The 22,821-nt window shown below is 40.1% G+C and overlaps 1 protein-coding gene across 5 annotated transcripts in view; it reads right to left on the bottom strand.

Moving 5' to 3' along the window:
- dnajc6 (DnaJ (Hsp40) homolog, subfamily C, member 6) overlaps window positions 1-22,821 on the bottom strand; it is a 94,576-nt gene that overhangs the window by 15,939 nt on the left and 55,816 nt on the right. For 4 of the 5 annotated variants that reach the window (XR_013547798.1, XM_078407505.1, XM_078407506.1 and 1 more), the window contains 7 exons: window positions 21,051-21,107; window positions 19,707-20,129; window positions 15,015-15,191; window positions 10,090-10,221; window positions 8,567-8,701; window positions 4,306-4,608; window positions 1,211-1,359 (listed from right to left, as the gene is read on the bottom strand). Coding sequence is in view for 4 of the 5 variants with exons in the window: in XM_078407505.1 (XP_078263631.1) it covers window positions 1,211-1,359; window positions 4,306-4,608; window positions 8,567-8,701; window positions 10,090-10,221; window positions 15,015-15,191; window positions 19,707-20,129; window positions 21,051-21,107 (1,376 nt within the window). In the remaining variant the exon portion in view is untranslated. The remainder of the gene's footprint in view (window positions 1-1,210; window positions 1,360-4,305; window positions 4,609-8,566; window positions 8,702-10,089; window positions 10,222-15,014; window positions 15,192-19,706; window positions 20,130-21,050; window positions 21,108-22,821) is intronic. The other variant, XM_078407504.1, reaches the window with a different exon arrangement.

The raw sequence follows: 22,821 nt of genomic DNA on the forward strand, positions 1-22,821 counted from the left end.
CTTCAGATGCACCCGTCTTTCTTTTATTTCCACTCTCCAAAGATGTACAGGTTTGTAGGTTAATTGGCTTGGTAAAATTGTAAATTGCCTCAAGTGTATGTAGGATAGTGTTAATGCGCGGGGATCGCTGGTCGTCACTGACTCAGTAGGACGAAGGGCCTGTTTCCATGCTGTATCTCTAAACTAAAGCAATCATTCTCCCCTAAAATACTAATTAGACTGGAAACTCAATGAAAGTTACTAAATGCATGCATTTGTTTAATGCTGCGCCAGGAATCAAAGCCAGCAATCATTCAGCTCCCAAGGACTACTTTCAGAAATTTTGAGGTGAGAAGGGAAATATTTAAGAGTAATCTGGAGGGCAACTTTTTCCACACATAGCGTAGTGGGTATATGGTACGAGCTGCCAGAGAAGGTAGTTGAGGAAGAAAATAACAACATTTAAATTAATTTTACCCAAATGCATGATCTCATAGTTCGTCACATTAAACTACAAGTTTTCATCCACTCACTTAATCACCTTGTGTCCCATTGCATAGTAATTATAATAATAATAATAATAATAATAATAATATTCATTTATTGTCATTGCAACGAGTACAACGAAATTAAAAAACAGCCAATCCTGACGGTGCGTACAAACATATATGCAATAAATGCAAAAACAAATAAATACATAAATACAATTAAATTAAGTACAAGATTTTTTAACGGTGTTGCCTAGTGCACAGGTAGTGTTCAGTTCTCGTATGGCCCTGGGGTAAAAACTGTTCTTAAGTCTGTTTGTTCGGGATTTGATTGACCTGAAACGTCGACCAGAGGGCAGATGAACAAACAGACGGTGGCCGGGGTGGGATATACTCTTCAGTTGCACTTCTGCCTATTTTTGTATCATTCGCAAACTTGGATACCTCAAAATCTGCCCCCTCTTCTAAGTCAATAATCGCACATAACTGAGGGCCAATAATTGATCCCTGGGATACTCCCAATAGTACATATTCCAGCCTGAAAAGATTCCATTTATTCCAATTCTGTTTTCCATATGTAACAAATTTTCAACCCATGCTAGCACACTTCCCCCAATGCCACCTACTCTAAAAATGCAAGACAGCATTTCAAATGACTTGGTAAAATACCATTTTCGACAACTGAAACCAGTGTAACATTTCCTAGCTTTTATTTTGAATCTCATTAAAAAATAACAGTTCACCTTCAATTTCTCTGGATCCATGTCTTTAGCCATTTCTTCCTTTCTCATTTCAGATATTGTCTTAGGACCCCTCCTGTCCTTCTGGGAAGCAAACCCTTGGCTTGACAGCAGGTCTTGAAAGTTACTATCTGCAACCTTTGGACGAGTTCCTAGGATAAATTAGAAAACCCTTACCACAAATCATGAAGTTTAAGTTGGCTGATCAAAATAGCAAGATAATCCATCAATTCAAAGGCAAATCTTTTGGAACTGTCATTATTTGAATGAATTGCAAAACCAGCAACTTTAAATCAAATAAATGCCTGTATTACATTATTCCCAGAGACCCACAATCACAAAAAAAGCTCTTGCTTAATTACAGCAAGATCACTTCATTATGTTGCATTACTCCATGGATGGGATGTGTTTAAAGTGGACTTATCTACCAACCATGCCACAGACAGAACCCCAGAGAAAGACAAAAAAAAATTGTTTCAACTTGTGTGCTTCACAAGACACATGGAAACAAGAATAACCGCCCTGGCCAAATTCACCCATTGGCATTCTTTATTCCGATGAGAAAAAAATGTCGATAATTTTAATTTTTATACCTAAAGGTGTAAAGTAAAGGCTGAGACACAAGTTGGGCAACACTTCTTACTTCAGTACTTGGAGATAATGATGGAATTACTTACTCAATAAACGTATCAACATTACACTTAAGAATTACTGTAAGATAAACCACAGTGAAGTTTTTCCTCCTCTTCCTACCCCTACCCCATTTTCTTATATCCTTTACTTGGCATCTACTCTTGCTGGTTACAGTTTAGTAGCAGTCAACTGTAACCTTCCATTCAACTAGCCCCACACCCAGATTCTATCTTTCACATGATAGATAAGACACCCACTTGGCCTGTGGAAATCAATAACTGTTTATATACAGCATATTTTAGGCGATGTCCATGGATAGAAGTCAGAAACCAATATTGTGCTTATTTTGCTTTCCTCCCTTCTCAGTTTAAATGAATTGATTATTATTGCAACAATCCTACTACCTCCCCCAAAGAAATCACCTAACAAGACTTTTTGCTCCTTTCCAGTCATCTTATAATAATAATAATAATAATAATAATATTCATTTATTGTCATTGCAACGAGTACAACGAAATTAAAAAATAGCCAATCCTGACGGTGCGTACAAACATATATGCAATAAATGCAAAAACAAATAAATACATAAATACAATTAAATACAATTATATTAAGTACAAGATTTTTTAACGGTGTTGCCTAGTGCAAAGGTAGTGTTCAGTTCTCGTATGGCCCTGGGGTAAAAACTGTTCTTAAGTCTGTTTGTTCGGGATTTGATCGACCTGAAACGTCGACCAGAGGGCAGATGAACAAACAGACGGTGGCCGGGGTGGGATGGATCTTTTATTATTTTGCCTGCTCTACTGAGGCAGCGTAGTCTGAACAGGTGCTCCAGGGAGGGCAGTGAGCAGCCGATGATCTTCTGGGCCGTCGTGATGACCCTCTGAAGGGCCTTCCTGTCCTTTTCTGAGCAGCTGGCATACCATGTGGTTATACAGTATGCCAGCACACTCTCGATGGAGCAGCGATAGAAGGACAACATGAGCTTCTCCTGCAGGTTGGTTTTCCTGAGGATCCTCAGGAAGTGGAGTCTCTGCTGTGCCTTCTTTACTGTGGTGATGGTGTTGGTAGACCAGGTAAGATCCTCTGCGATGTGCGTACCCAGGAACCTGAAAGCTGGTACCCTTTCCACACAGACCCCATTGATGTAGAGTGGGTCGTAATCTCCACTGGTTTTTCTAAAGTCAATTATAAGTTCCTTTGTTTTGGAGGAGTTCAGGACCAGATTGTTCACTGAACACCATGCTGCCAGCCTTTGGATTTCATCCCTATAGGCTGTCTCATCTCCTTCTGAGATGAGTCCAACCACAGTCGTGTCATCCGCGAACTTGATGATGGTGTTGGTGGGATGGGTGGGGGCGCAGTCGTGAGTGTAGAGGGAGTAAAGGATGGGGCTCAACACACAGCCCTGTGGTGAGCCGGTGCTCAGTGTAATGGTGGAGGAGAGGTGAGGGCCTATTTTGACGGTCTGGGGGCGGTTGGTCAGGAAGTCCTTGATCCATTGGCAGATGGTTTGGGAAAATCCAAGGTCGGAAAGTTTGGTGACCAGTCTGCTCGGGATGACCGTGTTAAAGGCAGAGCTGAAGTCGAGGAAGAGCATCCTCACATAGCTCCCCTGGTGTTCAAGGTGGGTCAGTGCAGTGTGAAGAGCAGTGTCGATGGCATCCCCTGTAGACCTATTTGCTCTGTAGGCAAACTGGTGTGGGTCGAAGGTGGGTGGGAGGCTGGCTTTGATGTGCTGCAGGACCAGTCTCTCGAAGCACTTTGTGATGACCGGTGTGAGTGCTACCGGACGGTAGTCGTTAAGACCGCTGATGACAGACTTTTTCGGCAGTGGGATGATTGTGGCGGACTTCAGGCAGGGAGGGATGGTGGATTTTAAAAGGGACAGGTTGAAGATTTTTGTGAAGACCTCAGATAATTGGTCTGCACATTCCCTCAGCACTCTGCCCGTCACACCATCGGGGCCTGCAGCTTTCTTATGCCATGTTCCCAAGGATCAAGAAATACTATTTATATTTTCTTTTGAACTAACTGCAGGAAAGTACACACTAACAGAGCAAAGCACTTTCCCAATTTATAAAAATGCCTGCTCTAGTTAAAAAAAACAATTTGTCCATCAAAAATTAACCAATTGAAATCAGAAATTGATGTAATAAAGGAAATCAACTGTTTGCCAACAGTCTGCATTGTACAAAAAGCAGAATAGACAAATCTACACATTTAATTATGTATAAAGTAGATATTGAAGACCAGTAAGCAGAGCAACAAGTAGCAGTAATAATTGGATACAATTTATGCTCCTGTTAATTTATAATTTCTGACCTGAACGAATTGTGGGATGTATCCCAAAAGGTTAAAGGCAAGGGAAAACGTGCCATTCTTTGCTAATTCTTGTACCTACTTTCCTATTTATTTGCATGAAAGTTTAAAAAGTTGAGGTGAACAAAAGCCTTCATACTTACCTCCAAAAGGAGGTCCTCGTGCACCACGTTCATCTCTAGAACCAATCACACTAGCAAAGCTCACGTTATAGTTGGGTCTATTTTGTGGAGAAGATTGGGGCACTGGTTGCTGGGGCTTTGACTGTTTAGTTTGTGGCTGTTGCCGGGCTGATGAACCTTGTTGCCAACCAAATCCTGCATTCTGCTGCCAAGAGCCTCCTCCTGCTGGTTGAGGGGATTGTTTCTGTGGAGACCCCACTGGTTGAAATGATCCTGCTGATGTTCCAGTAGGTGTGGTGGGTTTGCTTGAAAATGATGAACCACCTATTTTTGGATCACATTCAACATTTAAACATTAAAAAAAGTGTTTGTAACATGAATGATGCTTCCTCTCCAATTCTGTTCTAGTTTATACTTTATCCAACAACAATTTAAATAAAGTATTGTACATTTTCCAGCCCCCAAATTAATACTTTTCCTTGCTATTACTCTAGATAGGCAATCGAAAATCGACCAAGGTGGCAGATTCAGATATGACAAAACTCTCCAAGCTTGGTCGACCTTGCAGATTCCTCTTTTGAATATCTAAGGACTGATGTCCAAACTGGAGAACTATTGCATAACTGGTCTTCATCACCAATTCATATCTTACAGAAAACATCAGACCCCTCCATCACGATGCCTGGCTTTGTTCGCATCTGACAACAAGACATATCCACCAGGAATTAGTAGATCAGGCTATACAAGCAGAATGGAGAACCTCACAATCAATTCCAGAACCTATGAAGTTCCGAGGCATTGAGTCAAGGAAAGGCAGCGAAAACTCCTGGTTACCACTCCTTGCTCCTTCTTCAAATCAGTGTTCCTTGTTGAACAACACTCAAGAACAATGAAAGTAGAAAGGGCTACAGTGCACTCTGACTTGGGGACTTCAGTGTCCATTATCCAGACTGGCTTGATAGCATCACCATTTCCCAAGCCACACAAATCATGAAGGACATAGTTACCAGATTGAAAATGAGAATTCAGCTACAGTACAACATAAACAAGCACAAATTAGTATGAACTGTTGCACATGGGAAGCACCAAAGTAAAGTTTTTTTGTATAGAAGCAGGAGAAATTCCAGCAGATGGTGTTTATTATGTGTTAATAAAAATTTTTTTTGTCACTGACTGATTCTCTACAACTTTCAAACAATGTATGTGAAATTTTACGAAAAAACTACTACCGGGAAAGAGGTTCAACTTATACAAATTTTGAAAAAGAATTAACCTTAGTTTTCCACCAACAGTATATGCATTTGTAAAGATTCTAAATTTTGTTCCATCTTCTGTCTATTGCGTTGAGATTTAAGCTCTTTGAATGTGGATCTTACTCAGCGAGAACAATTTCTATAATCTTCTTGGCTTACAAGGGAGACTATACAGAGAGTTTGTAAGATCTGTTCCACAATCCTCTATTGGAATCACACAAAAAATAATTTCTGAATAATTAGTTTTTTGGATAATTTCTTAAACAAATAAAACATGAACTATTATTATTCTGATTTGGAATAAAAACAAGTAAAAATAAATGCAGATCATTAAACTTAGTTTGGTCATACCACATTTTTGCAGAGATTTGAGTAGTCCTTGTTTTAAACAGTTTATGTCCTTTTTTAATATAAAAACGAATTCTGTCAATACAGTAAAGTTTTTTAAATGGTTCCGACATTTCTACATGTATATTTACTTATACAAATTTAGTAGCTGAAGGGATCGAACATTATCATCAAGCAGCAATGGGCTAGGACAACATCACTAATTTAAAGAATTATATGCACTTCTTTCACTGTTTATATGTACAACTCCTCCCTCTTCTGTCGTGGGGTAGACTGAGAACGACTCCCTTCTTCCCCCCCCCCTCCCCCTAGCACATCCCCAATCCTTTCCACTCATCACTTTAATTTAATGTATTTTGTGTTTTTATGACGGTTGGCAGATTTCAATTTCCCTCCTGGGATAAATAAAATTGTATTGTATTGTATCGTATGAACTTGTTTCCAAATACAATGCAATGACGATGGAATATGTGAGCTATGAGCTGAAATGATCTGCTGATGGAGGTAGCTGAGACAAGTACTATTGCAACATTTGAGAAACATTTAGATGGGTATATGGATAGGGCAGGTTTAGAGGGATATGGGCCAAATGCAGACAAGTGGGACCAGTGTAGATGGGTCAAGTTGGCCGGTGTGGTGATTTTCGGCGAAAGGGCCTGTTTTCACACTGTAAGACTCTACTGCAGGAAGTTGGCTTTATTATCAATCTTTCAGTATTTATTTCATACCATTTAAAATATGAACTAACATCCGATAACGTTTGCATGTTTTACACTATTGAAACAGAAAGAAATTAAATGAGCACATGAGATGTACAAAACAAAACGAGCAAGACAATGGCAAAGCAAGTAGAGCCATTGTCGTAATGCCACAGAAAGACAAAGTGACCTGAAACGTCACCTATCTGTGTTCTCCAGAGATGCTACCTGGGCCACAAAGTTACTCCAGCACTTTATCAATTGTTTTGTAAATCAGCACCTGCAGCTCCTTGCATCTGTTTTAGTTCCAGTGACTCTGGTTCAATCCTGATCTTGGGTGCGCTTTGTGTGAAGTTTGTTTTTTTCCCCCTGCAACCACATGGTTTTCCTCTAACATTGTGCAGGTTGGTAGGCTAAATTCCCATTGTAAATTGCTCCCAATTGTCTAGGTGCGTTGTAGGATCTAGGGGGCATTTAATGTGAATACAAGAAGAATGAAATATGGAGGTTAATGTATTATTAAATGGATTGTTAATGGTCAGAAGGGACTCGGTGGGCCGATGGGCTTTGTTCCACAGTCTCTATGATTCCGAAATCAGTAAAAGGTTAAATACCCATCATGGATACTTGTCCTGTTTTGAATATTTAATGATATTCATCTCACTTGTATCAAAGTTATGAATTTTTTCTTCAGTTCCTTTCTGTTACAATAAAATGATTTTGATTAGTACAAGAACAATGCAAGATCAATTTTGTGTAAATGTGCACTATTGTAGGCAACTCCATTTATATCTCTGACACCCCCCGACCTCCACCATCTCATAATGCACTCTCTTGATTTAATATTTGCAGCAGATTCTGTCAGTTCTAAAATAGCTTTTGTGCCACTTCAAAAGCATTTTACTTTCTTCCAAAAGCTCTGAGTAAACGTGTGAATGCTAGGCTTAGATTTCAGTTCATTTATGCCTTTAGCTGCAGGAACAGTAACAATTTGTATGTTCTACAAATTATGCTTTTGCATTAATTTCATCAGCAATCACACACACAAAATTCAGATCGGCCAGTGGATTAATTCTCTTGGCACAATGGTATTATAATATAGGGACCATCAAACACTCCCTCCAGTCTCTTTTGAATCTAGCTGAGAAGTTACTTCAAATGAAATGAAAAGATTAACAAAGTTAACCTAAATTAATTACTGGCACTGAACAAAATAGGCTACCAAATGAAAAATATATCATAGAGATGACAAAATGTCACAAAATGCTGGAGTAACTCAACGGGTCAGGCAGCATCTCTGGAGAGAAGGGTGACGTTTCCAGTCGAGTCCCTTCTCACCCACAGACACATCAATGAAAGCACGAACCCCAGGATAATGTGCATTCCCTAGCTATGTTCTAATTACCAGTCTGGAAATTGTTTTATACTTGCATATATACAGTCTGGGGTTCTTTCAGTGTATTATTAAGCATATTACTGAATAATATTTCTCAGGACAGACAGCAAGACATTCTCAATTTCACCAAGTATAGATCCTCAATTATGATTAGTGTCAGAGCCTACATCTTATTTCTACCTTAGCTCTCATCTCAACCACTTAAGAATTTGAAATATTCAGCCAGATATATATATATATATAAACTTGACAAAAGCTTGCCTGTAACTTCATTTCCTCCCTCTCCTCCCCCCTCTTCCCCTCCCCCCCCCCCCCCCCCCTCCAGATGCCCTCTTTTGGCAATACTCTCTATGTTTGACTCTGAACCTCATTACAGCACCTATTTAATCAAATCTTTGGTCATCCCGCTCATCCACACACATCATGAAAATTTATTTCGTCAGCTCTATTTATTTTCTACAAAGCTTCCCAAAATACACAGCAGAGCAGCTTTCTACATCACTTAACAGTAGTTGCTGTTACCACAAGGCAACAGCATTCTCTTCTCCACAAAGAAAATAAGAATTAGTGTATCTAACCGAACCAACCTCCTAAATTGGCACCAAGTGTCCCCAGGTCAGCAAAGGGATCCAGTGTCTGAGGCTTAGGCTGGCGAGTAGGGGTGCTGTGTATTGAGCTTGTAGGACTGGTGTTGGCTGACCTGCTCACACCCATGACTCCTCCTGTTTCGAGGAGGTGAAAACAGGAAAATTAACTCATCCAGGCGTATTGATCGAAAAATGCACTTTAAAACCTCACCCACCACCAATGATTTTCACAAATTGCTTTCACATACACGTCAATCATCTGCTTCTAGTTCTATATCAAAGTCGCTTGAGTAAACCATGACAATTTTTAATGATGCAACAATCTTTGGTATAACATATAATTTTAACAATATGTCACAAATCATCCCGAAGTTAGAAATATATCATAGAGAGGGTAAAATGTCACAAAATGCTGGAGTAACTCAGCGGGACAGGCAGCATCTCTGGAGAGAAGGAATGGGCGACGTTTCCAGTCGAGACCCTTCTTCAGACTGAAGGGTCTCAACCCGAAAAGTCGGCCATTCCTTCTCTCCAGAGATGCTGCCTGTCCCACTGAAATACTCCAGCATTTTGTGTCTACCTTCAATTTAAACCAACATCTGCAGTTCTTTCCTACACATGACAAATGTCACTTCTGGTAATGTTCATTGGTTTTGGTGATCATGACGACATGAGGGAAAAAAGGTTTTTCACATGTTCATAACCAATCTGGGTACCTGGTTTAACAGGAGCCATCGTTGCAGTCCTGCTTGCTGATGGGTTGCAAAACACAACTATATGCACAAAATTGTTTAATTTTTCCTAATAAAGTTGTGTGTGTCACCAATTTCTGCGACTTTATGCCCCCCTCGATCCATAGACAATAGGTGCAGGAGGAGGCCATTCGGCCCTTCGAGCCAGCACCGCCATTCAATGTGATCATGGCTGATCATTCTCAATCAGTACCCCGTTCCTGCCTTTTCCCCATACCCCCTGACTCCGCTATCCTTAAGAGCTCTATCTAGTTTCCAGGATTTTAAGCAAGCATACTCTGACTGCTAGGTAATTAAAATGTGGAGTTTTATGGTCTAATCCCAGCCCTTGTCATTATTCTTCAAAGTGTCAAAGCTCCATTTGCTGGGCATGGTGAACATAGACAACACAATTCTGCCCCACTAATTTCACCTGAAAGCTCAATTTAATCTAATGTTTTGGGTAACTATAGAAGGTTCCAGTAGCAAAGAAGTCAGTGGGCATATTTATTTAAGAATAATTTGAACACCAAGAATCTAAAAGTCTGTTGGAAGACCATCTTCAGATTGAGGATAAGGGAAAACCAAAAAGGAAAATATTCCTGTACATAAACTAATGGAGATGCTGAAACTCAAGCATTTTGAGCATGCACAGTGAAAGAGAAGACACATTACTACAAAGGGAAAGGAAAATAAAGCAGATAAATTCAATACGATTTTCATTTTGATACAGTGGTTGACGATTGGTGATAGATCCGTCAAACTGACTTGAGAACATAATGTTTGTTTAACCTGAGGATGCTGTTCTGTTTGCCCAGGCTGCTGAACCAGCAGGTACATTTGCAGATCCCATGCTCCATCCTCCCATTAGATCTTGCTGAACAGGGACTGCTGGGGTGCATGGAAGACCAGGGGAGACTCTACCTAAGTAAAGTAAACATTTAACAACTTATCATACATTTTTTGTTTACAGAATATTCCAAAAGAAAATCTGAAAAAATATTATTGTAACCTAGTACACCCAGTTAAAATAGAGAAAAGAAAAATTGCATAGACGTCACTGCGATCAGGCCTGTAAAAGGACCTTATGATCCCCTCCATCTACCAAAATATAAGGGCACGTGTAGAAAAAAATGTTGCACTAGTATAAAAGCAAAATACTGCAAATGCTGAAGGCCTGATATAAAAGCATAAAATGTCATAGGTACTCCACAGGTCAGGCAGCACTGTGAATACTGATGAAAGAACATTGAATGTAAACATTATATTGACTCTCCACAGATGCTGCCTGTGGTAGTTACTACCAAAGATACTAGAGGAACATGATGGACCACTCCGTTGAAATCGCCTATACTGAAGTGTAGTATGCAAAGGAGCCATTTTAGTAGGCAAAACCCGCCATTCGCTATGCCTCTCGCAGTGTAATCAGTGTTTTGGGGGAACAGTATGTGTGATGATACCATTAAAATGCAGAATATATCTCATCTATCAATTCACAGAATTTTGTTATTTTTGTTTTTAAATGTTTCTGCAAGTTTCTGCCTACTAAAATGGCGCCATGACATGGTACGGTTTTTAGGGTCGAGTGGTCTATCTTGTTCCTCTAGTATCTTTGGTTACTACATATAACTGGCTCACTATATGTCTCTCACATTTCCCAGTTTCATTTACTTTCGGGTTCAGGTTTATCTCCATGTCTTTCACTCCAGGGAAATTACACCACCAAATGTGTTTAAGTAGACAGACCTAGATATGTTTGAAGAAAGGTCCCAACTAAAAACATTACATATCCATGTTCTCCAGAGAAACTGAGTTACTCCAGCATTGTGTCTTACTTAGATAGTTATTGCTTTCAGAGAAGGATGAACTGATAAGCTAAACTGAACCCTGTGCAGATAAAAAAAAGAAATAACCAATGTAGGGAACGTGAAATTCCCTGTCATGCTGTCAGAGTAGTGCAGCACAGAAACAGGTCTTTTGCTCCACCACATTATTGATGACCTTTTTGGCTATCTACCCTTGCCCTATTTGCCTCCATTAGACGATATACTGCTTGCATCATTTGTGTCAGTCTAAATTCTTCTTGAATGCAGCAATTGCATCTGATGCCAAAACTTCCCTTACCAATGTGTTCCAGGTACCAATCACCCACTGTGTGAACCAATGTATCCTTCAGATCTCCTTTGAAACACCCATCTCTCACCATCAACACATGTTTGATACCAGTTGCATGGGAAAAAAATATTTTAACTGTCTACCCTATCTATGCCTCTCATAATCTTATATACTTCTCTCAGCCTCCTTTGCCTCCTCAGCCTCCTTTGCCCCAAGGGAAACAAATGCAGTTTATTCAATCCCTCCCCATAACAAATGTTTTCCAGTCCAGTGTTGGCCTCATGCAATCTATCACTTCAGCTTTAACTTCTGCAGATTTCCCAGCTTGAGGAAAGTAGAGATTTGTATTTGGTCTGTCTTCTTGCACAAACAACCCCAGTATGTTTGATTGTTTTTGTCAGAGCAAGTTTTAAATTGTTCCCTTTTTGGTCAGTTTATTATTAGGTGCAGCGAAAATCAAATGTAAAACTGCCTCTCTCGAGCGCCAAGATACCCAAATCTGTAGGCGAGAAACATCTTCACTGTACCACTGCCTTACACCCAATTGTTAACTTAACAGTCGTAAATGAAATTCTCAACTTAACTGTAAACTTGCTATCTTTAAAATGCAACTCAATATGACAGACCAGGAAAGATTTATTCCACTTGTCAACCATGATTTGAAAAAATACACATCTGGGAACATTGCATGCAGCAGATGAGGTTAGAGGAAGTTCTTCCAGATGAGACAAAGTTCATGTGCATCTCTTCAAACCTCATCTCCTGAATATGGTGTTCCCAATGTGGCCTCCTTTACATCAGAAAGACCAAGTGTAGACTCACCGACTATTTCACTGAACACTTGAGCTCAGATCGCTAAGGCCTGCTGGATCTCCTGGTTGCTCATCATTTTAACTCCTCTTCCCATTCCCATTCTGGCCTATTTGTATTGAGCCTCCCTCATCGGCAGTCAGGCCACATGCAAACTGGAGTAACTGCACCTCATATTCCACCCGAATAGCTTACAACACATTGGTATGAACATTGAATTCTCAGATTTTGGGTAATTTACCAAACCACCTCTCTTTTTTATCTGCAACTGCAAACATTTCTCCCCTCTCCATCCACCTATATTCCTTCCTCCGGCTTCATTATTTGCATCTCTTGTATCCCCATCTCACACTTTTTGGCTTTTCATCCCTGGCCTTTGTCCAACCATCTGCCCTACCAAACCCTTCACCTGTATATATCCATTATTTGCCAGGCTTTGTCTTGCCGCTCCCCCTCCTCCCTTACAGCTTTCTTCACCCCACCCCCCCATCACCATGATCAGTCTGAAAAATGGCCCTGACCCAGAATCTCATCTATCCATGTTCTCCATCGATGCTGCCTGACCCACTGATAGTCCAGCACTTTGTCATTGTTTTGCAAATTTGCATCTGCAGTTCCTTGTTTCCAAGTTTTCTCACCATTTCAATATGGGCAGAACAAAGAAAAAATACAGGGGTTCTGACCCCTGTATTGACCTGATGTTGTGGCACAATTCCTTCTGGATGAAGGCAGAGATAGGTAGGTAACCAATTTGGGTTCAGTTACTCACTTGGAGGGACTATCAATATAGAAACATAGAAAATAGGTGCAGGAGGAGGCCATTCGGCCCTTCGAGTCAGCGCGGCCATTCATTGTGATTATGGCTGATCGTCCACAATCAATAACCCATGCCTGCCTTCTCCCCATACCCCTTGATTCCACTAGCCCCTAGACCTCTATCTAACTCTCTCTTAAATCCATCCAGTGATTTGGCTTCCAATGCCATCTGTGGTAGAGAATTCCACAAATTCACAACTCTCTGGGAGAAAAAGTTTCTTCTCACCTCAGTTTTAAATGGCCTCCCCTTTATTCTAAGACTGTGGCCCCTGGTTCTGGACTCGCCCAACATTGGGAACATTTTTCCTGCCTCTAGCTTGTCCAGTCCTTTTATAATTTTATATGTTTCTATAAGATTCCCTCTCATCCTTCTAAACTCCAGTGAATACAAGCCTAGTCTTTTCAATCTTTCCTCATATGACAGTCCCACCATCCCATGGATCAATCTCGTGAACCTACGCTGCACTGCCTCAATTACAAGGATGTCCTTCCTCAAATTAGGCCAAAACTGTACACTATACTCCAGGTGTGGTCTTACCAGGGCCCTATACAACTGCAGAAGAACCTCTTTACTCCTATACTGAAATCCTCTTGTTATGAAGGCCAACATGCCATTAGCTTTCTTCACTGCCTGCTGTACCTGCACGCCAACTTTCAGTGACTGGTGTACAAGGACACCCAGATTTCGCTGCACCTCCCCTTTACTTAACCTAACACCACTGGGATAATAACCTGCCTCCTTGTTTTTGCCGCCAAAGTGAATATCCTCACATTTATCTATATTATACTGCATTTGCCTCGCATCTGCCCACTCACTCAACCTGCCCAGGTCACCCTGCAACCTCCTAACATCTTCTTCACAGTTTACACTGCCATCCAGCTTTGTGTCATCCGCAAACTTGCTAGTGTTGCTTCTAATTCCCTCTTCCAAATCATTAATATATATGGTAAACAGTTGCGGCCCCTTGCGGCACTCCACTCGCCACTGCCTGCCATTCTGAAAAGGACCCGTTTACTCCTACTCTTTACTTCCTGTCTGCCAACCAATTTTCTATCCATGTCAACACCCTACCCCCAATACCATGTGCTCTAATTTTAGTCACCAATCTCCCGTGCGGGACCTTATCAAAGGCTTTCTGAAAGTCTAAATACACTACATCCACTGGCTCCCCTTCATCCATTTTACTTGTCACATCCTCAGAAAATTCCAGAAGATTAGTCAAGCATGATTTCCCTTTCATAAATCCATGCTGACTTAGACCTATCCTTTTACTGCTATCCAAATGCACCGTTATTACCTCTTTAATAATTGACTCCAGCATTTTTCCCACCACCGAAGTCAGACTAACTGGTCTGTAATTCCCTGTTTTCTCTCTCTCGCTCCTTTCTTGAAAAGTGGGATAACATTAGCTATCCTCCAATCCACAGGAACTAATCCTGAATCTATTGAACATTGGAAAATGATCACCAATGCGTCCACTATTTCTAGAGCCACCTCCCCGAAGATCCTGGGATGCAGACCATCAAGCCCAGGGGATTTATCATCCTTCAGTCCCATCAGTCTACCCAATACTATTTCTTGCCTAATGAAAATTTCTTTCAGTTCCTCTACCCCCCCTAGATCCTCTGTCCTCCAACAATATGTACCACCAACAATGCCACTCTATAAACTGAATATTTGATAACATTAAGAACAAGTGCTCTTTTTGAAATAAAATATTCCACTACAAAAGATTTGCATGCAAGTACTTTTCAGCATTCCTGCTCGTTAAGTACTTCCATTAGGAAATGTTCTGCAAATATTTGTTGTCCTAGAGGTAATCTATACCTGTGGCCATGGTGAATGGCATTGTAGGCAGACAAACAGCATTATAACCCTTATGGCACGGAAGCAAAGTAAAGACAATTGCTCGCCAAGAATACCATTGATGTAATAGTTATAGTTTTAATTAAAACCTGGCACATTGAACCCTTACCCATGTTGAAAGGATCCCCAGTAGTACTGAGTGGTGTAGGGGATGGTGTTCTGGCTGTTTGCAGGAACGGCTCTCCCTGTCCAACAGGAGAAGTTGCACCACTCCGATTGAGAAAAACACCAAGCAAATCCTGACTGTTTTGGTTGGGTTGAGAATCAAATGGATCAAATGCTGTTCCTAAGATTAACAAAATAGTTATTTGGAACAGTTAACATTTAGAAGCGGCAACTTTTCAGGAATCGAATTAAAAAAACTTACTGAACATCCCCAAGCATCCGTACCATCCACTAACATTTGCATTAAAGCAATGTTTAATTTACAGCAGCGAATATATTCTTATCTTTTGCAAGATGGATAAAATCTTTATTTGTATTTTCACCTTGGCCATAGCAAAAAACAATCCTGATTTTTCAAATCAACCAATTTAAAACAAAATGTTTGGCTTGCACCTTTTAATATTGTAGAATCACAGTGCAATATAACTCAAATAACAGCAATGCTTTGTTATATGGCACAAATCCAATGATTTAAATAAAACAGCAGATACCAGTTTGTGTAGTGAGGAACTGTGGACGCTAGTTTAAACCAAAGACCTGACACAAAAGGCTGGAGTAACGCAGTGGGTCAGGCAGCCTCTCTGGAGAAAAGGAATAGCTGATGTTTTGGGTCGTGACCCTTCTTCAGACTGAGAGTTAGCAGAAAGGGAAATGAGAGATAGAAGGTACTTAGGAGAAATGAATGGGAAATATGCAAAAAGCAACGATAATGAAATTTGGGGCACAAAATAGGCGATTGTTGGCTGTGGGATAGGTGATAACGAGTATACAGAGGAATTCAAAAGGATGACAGTAAAACTTGATCAACGACTAGGGTGGGGGAGGAGAGAGAGAGGAGATGCAACAGAAATTAGAGAAATCAATAATCATACTGCTGGGTTGTAAGCTGCCCAAGCGAAATGTGAGATGCTGTTTCTCCAATTTACGATTGTCCTCACTCTGATAATGGAGGAGGCCTAAGATAGAATGCTTACTATGGGAATGGGAAGGGTTTGGCAACTGAGAGATTACGTACGCCAAGGCGGTTGAGTGAAGGTGTTCAGTGAAACGATCGCCGAGTCTGCCCTTGGTCTCACCAATATATACGAGTCTACAGCTGGAACAGCGGATACAGTAGATGAGGTTGGTGGATGCGCAAGTGAACCTTTGTCTCACCTGAAAGGACTGTTGTGGTCCCTGGACAGAGATGGGGCAGGGTGCTTCAGTTCATCTATTTTACTTTTCCCTTTAGTTTATACAATTTTACTTTTACATTCTTGACATCCTCTTAATTTGGTAGTTTTCTGATTTTGCTCTTGTTGCAATATCCAATTTAAAAGCAAGTTGGAAAATAAACTGCCATTAAAATCAATTCTAAAGGGCACTTATCCAAACAATCATTTAGAAAATTGAAGGTTACCGAGGTTCATTCAGATATCTTTACAATGTTTGGAAAGAAGCCAGCTGCTGACCAATGAATACGGTTTTGATTACTTCCAAAAGAGTATGTTTGAACAGATGGGCTCATCTGCAGCAAGCCAAGATTCCAGGCTTAGATCCTACAAAAGCACAGTAGGAGTTTAGGTTGCAGCTTTGTGAACTTCTGCTATCCTGATGCACAGAATTAAAATTAGAGACACCTACTGCACTTTGAAATTTTCAGTGTAAATCACAGGATCAGAAGTAGGCCATTTGGTCCATTGAGTCTACCCAGATAATTGTTGTCACTGCTGATTGGAACTACATGTACACTGGTTGTATTAGTACAAGCACATGATACTTGAGATACGAATACTCGTCACGGACTTGATCCGTTTAGTTTAAATGCATTATCCACGTTGAATTGGTCCACCAAATTGAAAATCAACTTTGTGCATTCCCAAATATTGCCAGGTTACAACTGTGGCAATTTAAAAAAAATCACAAACCTCACTAAGTGGGAAGGAAAAATTAAAAAACAAAAAAAATCACAATTCAACAAATCCAATGCTGATCAGTTTGTATACATCAAGCAATCCGCAATCAGGGTTGCAGGGCTGTGGGGGAGGGAGGGGATGAGTACAAGGGTGAAGAAACACTATCATCCAAATCTGGTGATATCCAAATGGTACTTATTGGTTACTGTAACAGTAGAGATTCATCACATTTCAGAGGGCATGACAGGCTATCAACCAATGCTTTATTACTGTTATTCAATTTAATATAAACTGAAAATGAAGTTGGGGAAGATGGTACCAAACAGGAAGATGACAAGAATATTTTTCTGTTCCAGAAAAACAAATCAAGTGAGGAAGAGTCCATCTGGCAAGCAGGATAAAATTACATAATGAATGAGATCAGATATCAGAACACTACATACCAAACAATAATTAAATGTAACAAAATGCTGCCTCACAAAATTAAAATGCTGAAGAAATATCAGTTAAATTGAACACATTAAAATTATAGATGGTAAAACGTTTGATTAGGATCCATCATAAAGTTCAATTGACAAGATTTTGTTTTATATTGGTTGGTCTCTGCATTCAGTTACAGATGGACAGTCATGTGATTTAATACCAGTCTAATGCAATCCTCAAAGTATCTGCTCTGAGAATAAATGCTGTTCAGATTGGACATTGTTTTATACAAGTTCTAAATCCACCAGTGCGACTGACACAAAAGTTAGAGTGAAGTTAAATCCATAAGGAAGAAGGTTTGGAGACCCAAGGAACTACAGATGCTGGAATGTTGAGTAAAACACAAGAGTTGGAATAACTCAGTGGGTTAGGCAGCATCACTGGAGGACATGAATATATGACATTTCAGTGCAGAACCCTTCTCCAGAAGCAAGTTCTGATTGATTTAAGTAAATGAAAATTGCCTATTTATTCATGCACATTCATATACATTGAAAATAGACATGAGTAGAAGGGCCTGATCCTGTGCTGTACTGTGCTGTATCGAACATGATGCAAAGTTAAACTAATCCCTGCTGTCTGCACATAATCCATATCTTTACATTACGTGTGCATCCATTTGCCTACCTAATATGAATGCCATTATTGCATCTGCCTCCACCACCAACCCGAGCAGTACCTTCCAGACGTCCACCACTGTAATAAAAAACTAGCCCTGCACATCTCCTTTCAACTTTCTCCCTCTGACCTTAAAGCCCTTTAGTTTGAGATTTCATTCTTAGATAAATGGTTCTCACTGTTTACCCAATCTATGCCTCTGATAATTATATACATTTCTATCAGACATTTTCTCATCCTAACACTCCAGAGAAAACAATTCAATTTTGATGAAACCTTTCCTATTAGGTAATACCCTCTAATCTAGGCAGCCTCTGTAACCTCTCCTACATCTACTCCAAAGCCACATCCTTCCTGCAATGGGGCAACCAGAAATGCACACAATACTCCAAATGTTGCCTGACCAAAGTATAATAATGCTGCAACATGACTTCTGGACTCTTATATTCAATGCCTCAATTGACAAAGGCAAGAATACCATACATAATTTTTTCCACTCCAGCCATTTGGTTTTCCATGCTCATGGAACTATGGACTTGGATCCCAAGATCCTTCTGTACATCAATGCTGTTAAGGATCTCGCCATTAACTCTAGAGATTTCCCTTATCTTTGACCTCGCAAATACAGCACCTCGTACATCCTCTGGTTAAACTCCATCTGCCATTTCACCATCCATATTGGCAACTGTCTATATCCTGGTGTATACTTTGACAGCCTTCCTCACCATTTGCAACTACCAATTTTAGTGTTGTCTGCAAAATTGCTAACCAACGCATCTACATTTACATCTAGGTAATTTACATACATCACAAACAGAGTTCCCAGCATGGATCCTGGTCACAGACCTCCAGCCAGAATAATACCCTTATATTACCCTCCAACATCTATGGATAAGCAAGTTCTAAATCCAAACGACAAAGTCACAATGCCATGCATCTTCATCTTCCAGATCAATCTACCAGGAGATACTATCAAATGCCTTACTAAAATCCATGTAGGCAACATCCACTGCCCTACCCCAAGTCATCTATTGCACTTCAAAAAGGTCAAATCAAGTTAGTAAGGAGTGACCTGACATGGACAAAGTCATGCTGACTCTTTCCAATTATGCCACACTCTCCACATTGGAGTAAATTCTCTTCCAAAGCTGCGCTCCATTGGTTTCCCTGCACTGTTCACATAGTGAGCAGAGGCAATTACCACTCCTATCAGCAACACTTTTATACAGAATGCACTTAGCAGCAAAAAAAGGCAGGTGATCAGAAACAAAAATCCTGCCAATTTATTTTCCATATCCAATGCCATTTCAGAAGAGTTGATCTCAGCCAAGACTTCAGCTGCTACTCCAGCTGAAATTAATTTACTCAGCTAGAGACAGAACCCACATCAAACACCACTTCTTTGCAATATGGGCCTAGATTGAGGGTTCAATTTTAATATTCTGCATGTCAAAATGACCAAGGAATTTCTCAATCGGTGTATGTAGGTAAATTAAATTTTGACGCGGGCAGATTTTTATACCCGAACACGTCTAAAATACATTTTAAATCTTATTTTAATATTGAAAGTGAGCACTAAATAATTCAGTGCGCAAAAATGGCAAGATTCTGCAAAACCATCACGCAGCTCCAATTAATACCTTCACAAATCCTTGGTGACGGTGATGGAGAGGGAGAGCCTGCAGATCTTCGAGGGGTAGAATGTGCTGATCCTGGAGCACCACTACTCCCATGTGCCGATGGAATAGAGGAGGTGCTGCCAAACAAGTCATTCAGCAAGTCAGAGTTAGTTGTTATAGATCTGGCTTGAGCAGCAGGAGGCATGGTCTGGCCTGTAGCATCTCCATTTAAGCCCAAAAGATCCACACTTTCAGGAGCTGTGGACTGAGAAGATGCCTGTGTTTGGCAACATTGCTGCGTCCTGTGCTGTTTTTCCATGCTAGCAGTACTGTGTTGGCTAGAGAGGGACAGAAGCTCATCATCAGATGGCTCACTGTCTTCATTCACAAGAGCTGTTCTGTCTTCCGACGGTGGATTCGCACCATTCTTATCACTTTTTGTTTCTAAGAAATAATAACAAAATTGATTAGTTGCATGGTACATAAGCAAACAAGTCAGTGGATGGATACTAGCTATTTTACAAAAAAGGTCTTCACATTTAATTTTAAAATGGAAAGAGCAAGATTTGCCTTGAAATGTTGTATTGCCTTGGCATAAAAGTATATGACAAAGTGATTTTAGTTTTGTACTCAGCAGGTTTGAGAATGTCTTAAAATGCATTCTTGCAATGTGCATCTGGTGTGAACCGTAGTTGGAGACACTGACCATTGGAAACCCTTGGACTATCTTTAATTGGACTTTACCTTGCACTAAACATTATTTCCTTTATTCTGTATTTGTACACTGAGCGGCTTGATTGTAATCATGTATCATCTTTCCGCTGACTGGACAGCACGGAAAAAAAAACGTTTCACTCTACCTTGGTATACGTGACAATAAATTAAACAAGTATGACATTTTCTCAAAGCGGTGAAATATCCTTTCTTTGATATGAACAATAAAATCTTTGATATGATTCCCAATTACATTAGTTTTCATATCATACAAAATTGGGTTTCCATTGGCCAGAAGGCAATGTTGACATTTAACGATACAATAAAAATTTGATTTGCAAGGGTGTCAGGGGTAATGCGGAGAAGGCAAGGGAATCGGGTGAAGGAAAGATAGATCACCCATGATTGAATGGCGGGATAGACTTGATGGGCTGAATGACCCAATTCTGCTCCTAGAATTTATGAACTTATGAAAATATTGATATTAAAGCAGCCATCCATTTTACACAACATTCAATGTTCCTTCATAATTACAATGCAACTTGAATACCAATCTGTTATGTGAAGTGGGGCAATGCATCTGTTATAGAATTAAACAATTCATAGATTCCTCGATGGCCCAGTGATGAGAGAGAAAGAAAAAAAACTTACTTTGCCCCGTGCTCTTTACATTATCTGATGCAGTTTCCAAATCCACCATAGATTTACCTGTGACAATAAAAGTTAGTGCAGACTCAATGATTCAAGACCTACAATAGCTTCTGGAAGCCTTAACATCAACAAAATTTTAGGATCACCATAACTAACGATGAATAACATATTATTTGAAAGATGCCAGGAACATGTAATATCCTTTGAACTGCTTTTCTATTATCTACCAAAGAAAATAGTGTTTCAATAGTACTTCAAAATATTCCTTTGCATAATTTTGCTTTTTAAACCTGAAGCCAACTAGAAAGTGTGCAATCTTCTGCTTTGAAATTTACCTCTGGATTCTCTCCTCCAAACCAAACGCATTTCCACATACAGGTTGAACACCGATTTTCCAGCACCCTCTGTTCCTTTGTGGTTTATCCGTTTTCACATACCAACAGAGGTCATGTGATAATGAAATGAAATACACCCCTGGCCTACTAAAAACATCCCTTTAGTGTCTCCAAAGCACCGTGGAGTGCCAGAAACATAAATAAAACACATATAAAATGTAAATTGAATATGAATAATGAGAAACATTAGCACAGGTGTAAACAAGGCTGGTTTATTTGAACAGTAAACAGTGCAATACTATTGCTTCCAAAGTGGCAACTCTTCGAATTTCACTGGGGTTGTATTGCTAATCAGAAGTGGAAGGCTCTGACACTCAATTTGCTTGGCTATCTTTAAACACTTCATCCAAGGTAAGTTGTTTCATGTGGTTTGATCTTTCCCTCCAACAAATGGAGTTATCAATTTTTGTTCCGTCTTGAAGGTACATTGCTCTAATTAATTCACCAGTCAACTCAATCAACTTGTCCATCGCAGGTTTTGCAGCAGCATCTGTCTCATCTTCATCACTGTTTTCTTCATCACTGTCTTTGCTCTTATCAGGATTCAGAACAAATCTATAATCTCAGAGTCGGTATAATGATGAACAACAGGTGTGTCTTTGTCGGCCTGATTTCCTTCGACAAGCTATACTCTTGGCAGCAGGTGCCATACTACCTTTTGCCTACTCAAGCAACTCATGAACATCATCTTTCTCCTTAAACGCATTAAGCCCTGTGAAGTCATAAATACTTCCATCAGGTGAAACATCAGGGCAGGCCACAATTTATACCAGCATGTCGTTATTGTTGACGCTTGTATGTTCTTCCAGACACTAATGACGAAACAAAGCACGTCTTTCACGTTAAAGTCTTTAATGAACGTTTCTGCAGGCTTGCCACATCTATCATGCGTTTCATGAAAAGTGAGCGATAACTAGCTTCAAAGAGTGTAGTATTCCTTGGTCTTGGGGTTGTGTAAGGGATGTACAGTTTGGTGTTAAGTACACTGTACGAACATTTCTCTTGCATAGAAGAAGGGTCTCAACCTGAAACGTCACCTATTCCTTCTCTCCCAAGATGCTGCTTGACCCACTGAGTTACTCCAGTATTTTGTGTCTACCTTCTCTTGCATAGGAGATCAGCTTTGGGGCGAGGTGAACAGTTGTCCAGAAGAAAAAAATTGCAATCTTCTGGAAGGCTTACAGACTTTCCTGGGCTTCAGCATGCTAGGCTTCAGGCACACAAGATTTTTCAATCCATTCTACAGTGATCATCCAGCCATTTTATTTATGCAAGTATGAATGCCTTTCAAGGCATTTACTTTCCTCCCCCCCACCACTAGTGACTTACAATTGTGTGTTTCTGTCCCTAGAATGGTAACTCTATCCTTAGATTGT

This window comes from Rhinoraja longicauda, chromosome 11, assembly GCF_053455715.1.
Source record: "Rhinoraja longicauda isolate Sanriku21f chromosome 11, sRhiLon1.1, whole genome shotgun sequence".
NCBI lineage: Eukaryota > Metazoa > Chordata > Chondrichthyes > Rajiformes > Arhynchobatidae > Rhinoraja > Rhinoraja longicauda.